This window comes from Hydractinia symbiolongicarpus, chromosome 4 (assembly GCF_029227915.1).
Source record: "Hydractinia symbiolongicarpus strain clone_291-10 chromosome 4, HSymV2.1, whole genome shotgun sequence".
NCBI classification, from domain to species: Eukaryota; Metazoa; Cnidaria; class Hydrozoa; order Anthoathecata; family Hydractiniidae; genus Hydractinia; species Hydractinia symbiolongicarpus.
This window is the reverse complement of record NC_079878.1, coordinates 11,652,545-11,665,349: the sequence shown is the minus strand read 5'-3', so window position 1 is coordinate 11,665,349 and position 12,805 is coordinate 11,652,545. Positions and strand designations below refer to the sequence as shown.

General features: G+C 32.6%; 1 protein-coding gene across 1 annotated transcript; it reads left to right on the top strand.

The window, feature by feature from the left end:
- Window positions 1-2,172: 2,172 nt before the first annotated feature.
- LOC130641279 (uncharacterized) lies at window positions 2,173-3,151 on the top strand. The gene is made up of 3 exons (XM_057448016.1): window positions 2,173-2,202; window positions 2,321-2,442; window positions 2,548-3,151. Exons 2-3 carry the CDS (start codon window positions 2,401-2,403, stop codon window positions 2,920-2,922), a joined length of 417 nt encoding a protein of 138 aa, XP_057303999.1. The 5' UTR covers window positions 2,173-2,202; window positions 2,321-2,400; the 3' UTR covers window positions 2,923-3,151.
- Window positions 3,152-12,805: the final 9,654 nt, after the last annotated feature.

Below are 12,805 nucleotides of genomic sequence, written 5' to 3'. Positions count from 1 at the left end.
AAGCCTACTTAAAAAAGCTTTTATACAGCAACCAGATATGCCTTTGTAGAACACTTATTTTGATGATCCTGTCAATTAACCAACCAAATTATAAGACTTCATTATATTTAGGGATGTTTTTATTTAGACAGACGAGAAAGAGACAATTCGAAAAAATTAAAGAAGAGTCATTTTTTGTGAGATTTGATTCTGAAAATCAAAGATATGTTATAATGCACGGCTGACAGAAAGTGGTCATGAGTAAAACAGTCAAGATTACAATGATTTGCGAATGTACAACTGGAGGCTCACCTTTAAGTCCGGTCAGAGCTTTTGAACTTTACCTTTATTTACTTAAATCTATTGCAAAAGCCTACAAATGATTTGCTAAAGACAACATTTAGTATACAAACGAAGATATCAGGAATGATGACGAAAACCGTTTTATCTAAACCTAGCCTAACTCAAGTCTATACGAATTATTGCGTAAAGGCGTCGACCGTAACAAAATTGTACCAAGCTGGTGTCGAAACGCATAAAAAGGAAAAAACATTGTCAAACTATATTTCTTCCAGCTCAAAAGAGCAGAAAAGAGATGCGTCTCAACAAAACCTGTCAACAATCGAATTGTCCATACGAATGTTACGACTATGATTTAAAACTAAACAAAATTTCGTGTTTGTTGCATCAGTCATGCCAAATGCCTCTTTTCGAATATTATACCATTATTTTTAATAGTTTTTCTTTCCAGCCCTGATATTAAACTGAGTTTGTAAAGCATGATAGAAAGAGCTTGTAAAGTTTAAAAATAATAAAATTAATCGATAGATTTAACATGTTTTAATATTAGTAACAATTGTAATAATGTTCATCTACTTGGGTGTTGTTGTCATTTGTTACCCCTGGATTATGGCCCTCAAATAACAACAACGCCCTATTAATAAACATTATTTTTATATTTATATATCTTTTTTCCATTTTTTAAATAAGGTGACGATATAAGTAACACGAATTATGACGTACTTCTTGTTTGATTAAGATTTTCATGTATCTAAACTTCTTGGTGAAGAAGCAGAACATTCTACTTATGCATGTCACTTATCTCCCTTCTAAAATTCCTATCATGGCGATGAAATTAAGCACCGCTATTCTGCTTTACTTGTTTTGTATGACCTTTCTTCTTAGATGTTTTCTGCAACCCTAAGAGTTTTCCAAATTATTTGTAAAATTTAATAACACTTCCTTGTTTTGTCAAGCAATAAAATTGTCATTAACATTTAATAGGGATAGAGTAAACCACTAATATCTATTAATATGCCCACACGTTCTTCTAATTTCCTTCCCCCGCTTTTTTCGTGTTGATAGGATTGTGTCACTCAAATTAATTTTGTAACAATATTCTCGCTAGTCATGTCTGTGTTGAAACATTTAGGTTGATATTTTGCACCTTAATCAGAAAAAGGATTTACTTTGCAATAATTTTACTATACCAAATGTATATTATTTCGAATCAATAATTTAGATTGAAGGTTGAACACAAAGGAATTCTTTCAGACTGAGTAGTTTGAAGAAAAATATTGTGCAGGTCTTGCACTACTAGCTGCACAGTTCCAAACCCAGTTGATTTTTTAAATAACTATTAAATTTAAACTAGTAAATCTTTCGCATTCTAAGAATGACTTAAAGTCCACACAAATTTCTCTGTAAAAAAACACGGATCTTCTAAAGAAGGTGTAATAAGACTCTCACTTTCTTTGATCTCCTAACAAAAGCACTGACATAAGGACTTTTAAGCTTCCACGTTAAGGAATGTTTTGCTGAATTTATTACCATCATTACACTATTGATATCCACAACGCGCCAAATGATCAATTTAATAGTTGGAACATTATTGAGACAGTGTTCTTTGTTGGACAAATAAGTAATGTCTCATCAATGAATAAATAACATATATATTTATTATCATTTAACTATAAATTACAAAATTGCGAAATATGGATGTGTAATCATTGTCTGTTTAAAGCACGTCAAAATAAATTAAATTGCAGTAGTGTTTTAACTGATTCGAAAGACACCGCGTGCTTTTGCTAATTTAGCAGATAATTTCTCTCGTAAAACGTTAATAAAATTAATGAACCTTAAAAAATATTGTATAAAAGACTCGCGAAATTCATTTTATTATTCCAACTCGCAGTTCCATTTACACAACCAATTGCAGGAAAGGTAGGTACAAGACTATCTTTGGCCGTGGTTTAGGTCATTTACGTTACTGTTATGTCTTTGCACCACGCAAAACACTTTTAATTATCTTACTCCCACACTATATGCAACTTTTATTTAGAATGAAGCTTTATATCGCTCTTGCATTGATTGGCATTTGCGCTTTTGCGCTTGCCAAAGAAGTAGAACAGGATAGCACAAATGAATCCACTGATCTTGAAGATCCTACATACTACAGAAGCTGTAAGTACTTTGAGTACAGTTTAGTACAAGCTGCCTTTCAAAGATTGATTTCACAATCAAACTTTATTTATATATCTCATCATTTTACATCATTTTATATTTTAGGTGGACCTTATAGACGCTATAGTTCTGCAACCCACTATTGCTACCGAAACAAACTTTACAGCAGAAAATACTATCGATATTGCGGAAAATACATCTACAACATCAGGAGTAATTTCTGTTTCCGAAGACGTGTCTATGCAAAGAAGTATTACCGTATCTGTGGCTACGGTGTTTGTAACAGACGTACTCAGTTTTGCTGGAAGAGAAGATGCTACTCAAAGAGATGGTACAGAATCTGTGGATATAAAGTATGCAACAAACATACTCAATTCTGTTGGAGACGTAAATGCTACGCCAAGAGATGGTACAAAATCTGTGGATATGGTGTTTGCAATAAACACACTCAATTCTGTTGGAGACGTCGATGCTATTTGAAAAAATGGTATAGAATCTGTGGTTATGGAGTTTGTCACAAGCGAACACATTTCTGTCACCGACGTCGATGTTACAGCAAAAAATTGTATGGCTATTGTGGAAAATCTATCTACCGAAAAAGTAGCTACCGATGTTACTACAACAAACTTCAACCATACAAGCCATACTAAATGAAATGTTGTAAATTTTATCAGGTGTTGGTTGAATATACAAAAATGAGCATTTAAAAGCTGTTTTAACTTATTTTATCGCCTATATTCTCTTTTTCTATCACTGTTAACTTTTCTGTTGAGGTTTTTCATAAGTCCTTGTTGCTATGGGGAATAGATTTTCCTTGAATTTTAATGCCTATTTATTGGGCCACTGCCTGCGTAATTTTTCGGTTTGATATCTCCCAGAATTCTAGATATTAGGTATTACTTATAATAACACTTTGAACTTCTATGATAACCTTGTAAGCGGTATCATGTAACAATATCCAACGAGTTTATGCAACTTAAAACATATGTTTATTCATCATAGAGAAACATTCTGTAAAGTTTGGTAATTTTCCCGATTTTGTGATTTTGTGTATTTTGCCCTACAATCGGTTACAGGAAATTTTAAGACATTTTAAGACTTCTGAGCTATGTAGAAACCGGAAGGTATTGTAAATAAAGTTTATTTTGTTTTCAGGAGAAAAATTAATACAGGAAGCAGGAACTATATAAACATTCTTTTTTTCGCCCTGTAAAACTTTCTGCCTAAGTGACTTCTTGTTATAGGGCGTTATAATCCGGTTAAATTATATGTGAAAAGCTAGGCTGTTATCATTCATATTTTCGTTGCCCAGTCATACGTACATTAAGTGTTAATAAGTTTTCTGACAGTGCCGCACAGGGTGGAATCTTTACAATCGCCTGATGATGAATAAGTAGAGACAGGCAAGGGCTTGAACGCGAAGGGTTGTTGGTTTTAAGGAACCAATTGCATTCTTCAGCTAGCAAGTGAGCTAGCTTGTTAGAACGTTTTTGGTCCAATTTATCACTTAAAAGCACTCCACTGGTGAATGTAATAAAGTCTAACCAACAAAGTTATGTGTTAGAAATCGTGTAGTTAAATCCGAGACATATCTGGTAAGACTTGTTATAGTTTTGATATCTAGCTTAGTCAGATAAAGTTAAAAAAAGCAATGCTAGCCGGCTAATCTAGGCTACATTTTGCTCAGATGTGAAATTATATATTTTGTCCATCTTATAGTTAGAAATAGTAAAAAAATTACTCACCATTATAATCTATTAAACTAGCTAGATATATACCAGAAAATGTGTAGTTAATAGTTAGGTAGCTTCTCAGTAGTTTTGATTAATCTAAAACCCAAAAGTTTTTTAAGATGTGTAAGAAATTCAAAAGTGCTGACAAAACGGCCAACTAACTAGCAAGCTAGCTAGCTAGCTATCTATATATATTATTTAAATTTTGCAATTGTTTCCTCCGGCAATAATATCTGTAACCTTTACGATGTCTGCAATATAAAGCCAAACACCCGACATAATATTTTTAAATATTTTATATCATGCTCACTAAATGCGTTATAAAAAGCAATGAAAATAAGAAGAACAAAATAAAAACAAAAGCATACAAGACATAAAATTTCCTCCATGGTACTTATTTCCTTAATAGTGGTTTTATAAACCGTTTTCAACTTGAAATATTAAAACCTCCGTTTCCTTTTCTTTTTTGTCTTTTTCTGTATGTTGGATTGACAAGTTCCAGATGATATAGTTCAACATTTATTTTGTGGTATATGACGTACCTCCATGATATGACACAATGGTACAGCATTTTTGTGTAGGATTTAAAATGTATACACAAGATACAATATGTCGTACACAGCCCAAACTGTATTTTGTATTCTAGTCTTGGGCAGCACCATAATCGTTCCGAGATTAAATCTTTTAATAATGTGTTATATATATAAAAAGTGGCATACCTGGTCCATTTCTGTTCAATTTTCTTAGCCTGTACATAAAGTTAAAAGAATTTTTTGCCTATAGCTAGTTTACCTATTCGTTAACGCCTGGACATACAGTTTTCTTCAAAAGAATTGCCCTCTTGTAAAATGGTTATCTTCTGAAACTCGAAAAATATAGCCAATAAAAATTATTTCTCATGCTTACTTCACCAAGCTAGTCTAAAAACACCACATTATGAATTCCAAAATTATACTTTTATTTTTACAAGAGCTGTTGCATTTTAGATTCTCGTGAAATGGGGCTGAGAAAGCGCAAACATGACTACCGTAAATGACGGATTAAGCGTCCAATAGCCACCCCTGCCAAATAGGCACTTCAGAGTTGGGAAAAAATTTGAAAATAAGTGCCATGCTCTAATAAACGCCCCCCCTACCCACATCATTCTTTGCAATTCTTTTGTCCTGGGTAAAGGCCTTAAATTTGACAGAAGCTACAAGTTTAACTTTCCGTTTTACTTCCAACTATTCTTGTTTGTATTTCTATTTTTTATTCTTAAAAAATTATGAGAATGAAGTTTAAAAAATTTGCTTTTCTGAAGAAAGTTAATAAACTCCGATGCAAAATTAACAGCCTCCTGTCAAGATGAAATTTTTAAATAAGCGCACCGGGCGCTGAATTCGTCATTTACAGTAAAAGCTGCTGTAGTTAGATTTTTTAACTCTTTGATTTTTCTCATTATTTAATGTGCTCGGCTAAACATGTTGTTATATGTTGTTTGATTTCTGATAATTATTTCTTATTTTTGTCGGAGTGATTGCTTTTGTCTCTTAAGTGTACATACCTCTTTCATATTAGTACTAACATTAAATATTAAATAATAATCTTGTGTTAATTCAACTTGTGTTAAAATTGTATTCTTGTGTAATTTTACAAATGTTTTTTTTTTCACGTCAGCCATGAACAAAACGGTCACCATCAGCATTTCTAACAAATCTTGATAGAGAAAGTTTTTTCCAAATTACTCAAACGGAAAACGAGCAGAAAACGAGCAGAAAACGACTAAAAAGAAACTGCCTAGGAACGATAAAAAACTTCAAGAAGCAACTGCAGTGGCAAAAGTTAAGCTCAAGTTCCAAACATAAAAATTAAGACACTCAAATGCTTATATTTTAATTTCCTAACTAATGGAATATTAAACTACTTGCTTCGTTCGTGTTTTAAGGCAATTTTTATTAATTTGTATGATGGAGTATTTTGGTTATGTTCCATATCATAATAATTAAGATTTTAATTTTAAAACTTCGGGATAAACAATGTTTCTCCCATATTCCTTGGTTTTCAAGGTCTTCACTTCATAATTCCAGGATTTCACAGTTTATTTGAAAGCATGCCTTGCCTATGTATTTTTCTACTGGGGAAAATCGTCTAGCTCCAGGAATTTTTGTTCACAATTAATAATATTATTTCTTTCAAATAAATTTACATACCGAATTCAAACTGAAATAATGACAACTACTAACATCCGATAACAATTCAAATATACAGAAAACATTTTATCATAAACAGAAGATAAACCATATACATAATTTTTTTGGGATCAGTCACTAGGACATTGTTCAGACTTGCGCTATTTTGAAACGAAGTGGACGATTTTCTTCAACTCACAGAATCAAATAACGCGTTTGCCTTTTCACTGACATAATGCCAAACCACGAGCATAGGGCTAATTCCATGACTAACATATTTTTTGAGAGAAGATTTTCTCCTTATCATAATTAGCATTCAGCAAAAGAATAATTTTTTTTCGATTATGGATGCGAGTAGAAAGTAACTGTTTTTAGTTACCCTGGAAATCGGACCAATAAATATTCTTTCTCGAAGTTTTTCTTAATTCGTGTAAAATTAAGTGCAGCAAGATTTCCTTAATTGCAAAAGTTTCTTTACCCAAAAATGAGAAAAAGACAGAAAAGAACACTCGCAAAATTTGGAAAGGAAACATAATCACGTAACGTGTTCATCTATCGTTTTTTTTTACTAAACGGGAATAACAAGAACAAGACTTTATCATCCGCTGGGTTGCAAGGTTTTGTAACAACGAGCTCTACTTTGTCAACAGGTTTAATACTAGAAGAACCCAAATACAATCCTGATTGTATAATTTTTACCATGAAATATTCCCTAACTGGAATTAAATTAAAGTTACTGCAACTAGGGGGATAACCAAGCTTCACCATGCTGCTTTCTAGTTGCAGACACTGGCTTCCTACCAACATTAAACACTTCGCAAAGTTGAAGGATAGCATCGACCACAACGTAAATCTCCGACCATCAAAACCACATACGTAACCAGCTTCCGAACCAGACTTGTGCTTCAGCTTGAAATTATACAATCCTTCTGTCGCTTGCATTTGATCGAAGTCACTCCTGTGAATGGTATTAAATTTGATGAGCAACGATGAATATTGTAAAACACACAGCTACCTTTGATGGAACGAAATGAAAACTCCTTGCAAGCCGGATTGAGCATACATTCGCCAAACATTCCTCGGATCGATTTACAAGTAAAACTTTAATGACATTGGAATGATACGTGGCATTAATTTTTGTGTTCTCAGCAACTTTATAAAACGTTAAGACGGAAGCAGATATGTGTATAAGAGAGAGGAAGACAAACAATGTATCCATCATGTTTTCCATCTCACATCTTTCCAATATTATTCCAACTTGAAAAAAAGAAAAACCTATATTACAAAACTCACTAAGGAATCTGTAAATGTATTTTATTGCAAAAAGATATCAGTAATATTCTTTCGTATAAAGTAAAAAAATAAACCGAATAAAGTTGCCATTTTTACAAGGACGAATTTCTTAGATAAAGATAGTGAAATTAAAATCTATACTTCGTGATTAAGCTAACACATTATTCAGGAATCTATATCCTGTCACGTAAATATGAAATAAAAACTCCTTATGCAAATTACTTACAATCTTCAACGTGCATTAAATATTAATGCCACAAACTTGGTTCAACTTGTTGTAGAAATTTACCACCTTTTAACAAGGTGGTAAGTTATCAATACTATTTATCGAATTATAGGGACAATGTTGCAAGTGCCGCAAAGATAATAGACCAAGTGGTAAACCCACAACCTCTCGCTTGCTGGATTATTGCTATTCCGACTGCGCTATCCATCCGATGCTATCTGCCAAGCATAAGTAGTAAATAAGGCAAGGATACTACCTCTTTGCGACATACTACGAGGGCGAGTCGCATGTATTTTCTTGCAACATACCTTTCTACCAACACGTACCAACGAGATATCACCATACAATGCACAACCGGAACTGAAGTATCACCTGATAAAAAAATATGACGTCATATTTATTGACGCATTAGCACCAACCATGGTTGAATCCAATGCGCTAAAGAAAATTTCAAAGATTTACTTACCACGACCTAGTCAGCTTTACTTTCCAGAATTTTATATTACCCTAAATTGCTCATTTTTAAGCATTTTAAGGTCATTTTACTTTTAGTTTTCATAAATATTTGAAAAATATAGTGAAAATACAAAAAAGTTCTTCCTCTTTTGACAATTTTGATAACAATATTGATGAAAATGTTGTCAATTTATGTAACACATCATACGAGATCTAGACATTTTAATAACATAAAGTAATACCTGATTTCTATAAGCATGGCTAGCCCATCCCATTCCCACGCTCAGTTATAATACAAAGATTAAAAGTCTTAGTAATATGGCACAGTAAGTTGCGAGACACGCCAGACCCGTGTAATAAAGGACATTCGACACCGTGAATTTATACACGGTCCACTGACTATCTCTATAGTAATAGCAGTCGTCTGTCTGTGTGTTCGGCAGGCTTGCCGATATTCCTTTGATCTTTTTGCAATTTTAAAAAACCCGGGGGTTGTTTAATCGATAAACTCATTATTGATTAAAATAAATTTAATAAATTAAATTATTTCTCCAAATAGTTTTATTATTTTAATTTATAAACTTAGTTAAAATAAATAAATTAAGTTATAACAAGAAGCCCTGCGGCTTGAAGATTTCCGTCAATAGCCTGAAAGATATTGAAATTTGAAGCGGACCTTGAAAAGGGAGAATTATGGGGTAAACAAATCACCGAGTATCCCAATTCTCAATTATTATTGTAACTAACCTGCAATGTTAAAATACAATCTAATAAATAAAAAATAAAATAAAATTTTTACATAGCTATATGAAGTACTCTAAAATAACAGTTAAAACTTTAACTGGATATTTTTGAAACTGATCAGGAAATTCTGGAAATTTCAGAATACAAATCTTGTTATGTATAAACTTGACGATTCGTATATAATAACTTTTGAACGAGCTCCATTTAAATGAAGGAAGTAGTTCATTGTTAATTAATTCAGCAATAAATACATATTAGCATTTAAGTATTTCAGTATTTAGGCTATCAGAATTTACTCTCCTGTTGAAGATTTGTTTAAATGTTGATGGTGCATGGTTTGAAACAGCTGATCTAAAAAAGAAAGTACGTTTTAAAAATGAGAAACAAGAATACAATTTTGCCATGAACTGAAATTTCATTAGGTTGTTTAATTATTGCCTCTTTAACCTCTCTTTGCCTCTTTGATTTGAAAAGTATATTTATTAAAAAGACACAAATCAATGCCATGTGATGCACAAGGCATATTATATATATAAATATATATAAATATTTTTGTTAAACAAGTAACACATTAAGCAGGCGATCCATGATTTTGATACCTGTGGACAATACATGATTTATTTTGTCGAAATTATTTATTAAATTCAAAAAATTTAATTGCTTGTTATCCTTTTTTGATTCGAATACTCGGAAATCAATAATAAATGCCTTTTATTTTAATACGCCGGTTTTAATATGAACCCCCGTGATCTGAATTGCTGATTTCGCTCACGAGCTGTAAAAAACAATTGCGACATAGGCCATTTGGTTTGGAAGTGATGGTGTCAGGTTTGTAGGTCTCCTTTCGACCTTTTATCCTCTACTTTGTATCTATACAGATATTTATTTTCTGTATGTTTCCACATGTTAAAATACAATTACATTTTTTAGCCATGTTTTAATCTTAAACAAACCAATTTGATTGTTTGAGACAGCATCCTGTTAAAGCTAGCTAGTTATAACTATCCTCGTTTAATGCTATCCTTCTAAAGTTCTTTTTTCAGTTTGTTATATTATTGGTTATTTTTTATGTTGACCCATATGCAATTTGACTTACAACAAAATTCCTAATCAATAATTCCTATGCTAAATACAGTTAGATAGCTACACCTTTTATTACTGTCATTAAAACATATTCTGCAAAATAAGATGGCTGAGTTTTTGTTCTAGCTGAACTGGGCAACAACAGGCTGTTTTATGTATTACGTCTTTTAGCATGTGCAACACGGTGTCCCTTTACTAACAGTTTAGCTTGATGTGACGATTCATCTTTAACGGAAACTTATTTCGTAAAATCAAACATATTACACCCGTTTGTGCTTTACACGATTTGCCACATACTACATACCTAAAGTAAAGTACTACTTGAATGTGTAACACAGTTTGCAGCTCTTTTTAAGTGCTCCACTTGGCTTTCAACGGCAGGTTGCACAGTTACTCGTCGTTTAAACTGGCATTTGACGCCGCGTCCTCTTGGTAGTTATCATATTACAATAAAAACAAAAGCAAAAAGTAGTAAAAAAACTATAAACAAAACTAAGAAAAAAACCTAGAAAACTGGTCCACTCTAAAATTACTACGATTAACATTTCATTGACACTCGCCAATTGGTAAACAGTTGGTAGATGATTTGTCTCGATTTGTGCGCATGATATTGTGTTTAATACACCTTCCTGAATTTTATAAATTATAATAATTATGAAGTCATTAAAAAAGTTATAATGGTTCTGTGCTCTTCAAATACGGATATTCAGATAAAATATTAAATTATCATGACAAAAATGAAGTTTTTAGAGCAATATAACATTCTGGCCGGATTTTATTTACATTTAAGAAAATAATTATTTTGAAAACAAGGCTATTCTTGGAAAGCTTCGCTATATGAAGGGTGTGACCGTAACTTTAACCTCGGAGTTGAGGCACTTAACGAAAAGAAATATTAACGAAATTAGGTAATTTGTTCTACCTTTTGTTAAGAAACTTAGGGATAAGAATCACTTTTAGTATCAACCTCTTTATTTGAGTTTGGCATAATTAAGAAATTTGGGAAAGGTTTATTGCCTTGTCATTCTGGAGTCTAAAGCAATCATCATGAATTATGAACATTTTATTAATAGACATAAAAGTTGTTGAAGATGAAAGTACAATTATGGATGTAGCGGCCGTAAATGCTAATGGGGTAAACAGATTTTGAATACTCTTTCCTTTGTGGAAGGAAATGCAAATAATCAGAAAAATCTTATTTTGAATTTTCCTAGAGTTTCTCTAGCTGAGTTCTAATTTACTATCTATATATCTTTTCTACCTTTCCATAAACTCAATCCATACCGATTTCATTTAGCGTTAGGTTTTGACATCAATAATAGAATTCAAGTCAGACCTGAGACAATTAAAGATTCACAGACCCGCAGTTTGGTTATACGTGTTGATTGTCAATTGTAATTTTTTCAGTAAAGCATACCTTTTCTACAAACGTGGGTAATTGACGTATAAATTTATTTTAGACTAAATTTAAAACAATCCTTAATTTTTTTTGTCACATTGTTTTTTGGAATTAAAACTTTTCATTGTGCTTTCCCGGCGTAACAATGTAGTTAGTTTGTTACCGCGATAACAAGAGACAACGACGATGAGCAACCAAAAAGGCATCTACAAACGTCGACCTATAGAACCATTTTCTAATAATTGCATTTAGAAACAAAGCGTTTTGAATATTCAATATTTATTTATTTATCCAACACCTAACAAAAAGTTTACAAGACAATTTTTCCTGACAATTAGTATGGCTTGTATGGTTGAAGTTTGTTGTAGTAACATCGGTAGCTACTTTTTCGGTAGATAGACTTTCCGCAATAGCTGTACAACTTTTTGCTGTAACATCGACGTTGGTGACAGAAATGTGTTCGCTTGTGACAAACACCATATCCGCAGATTCTGTACCATCTCTTTGAGTAACATTTACGTCTCCAACAAAATTGAGTGTGTTTGTTGCAAACAGCATAACCACAGATTTTGTACAATCTCTTCGAGTAGCATCGACGTCTCCAACAGAATTGAGTGTGTTTATTGCAAACAGCATATCCACAGATTTTGTACCATCTCTTGGCGTAGCATTTACGTCTCCAACAAAATTGAGTGTGTTTGTTGCAAACAGCATAACCACAGATTTTGTACAATCTCTTCGAGTAGCATCGACGTCTCCAACAGAATTGAGTGTGTTTATTGCAAACACCATATCCACAGATTTTGTACCATCTCTTGGCGTAGCATTTACGTCTCCAACAGAATTGAGTATGGGTGTTGCATACTTTATATCCACAGATTCTGTACCATCTCTTTGAGTAGCATCTTCTCTTCCAGCAAAACTGAGTACGTCTGTTACAAACACGGTAGCCACAGATACGGAAATACTTCTTTGCATAGACACGTCTTCGGAAACAGAAGTGACTTCTGATGTTGTAGATGTATTTTCCGCAATATCGATAGTATTTTCTGCTGTAAAGTTTGTTTTGGTAGCAATAGTGGGTTGCAGAGCTATAGCGTTTGTATGGTCCACCTAAGAAAATAAAAATAATACAAGGAACTTCTTCATAAATATGTAATTCCTGTATTCTTCACACCAATGAGGCTGTACCGTAAAAAAAAATACAAACGAAAAACTTACATCTTCTGTAGTAAGTAGGATCTTCAAGATCAGTCACTTC

Coding starts and splice junctions, on each gene's coding strand:
- LOC130641279 (XM_057448016.1), top strand. CDS start 2,401: ATGAATCCACTGATCTTGAAGATCCTACATACTACAGAAGCT. Junction 2,443..2,547: donor TCCTACATACTACAGAAGCT/GTAAGTACTTTG, acceptor TTTATATTTTAG/GTGGACCTTATAGACGCTAT.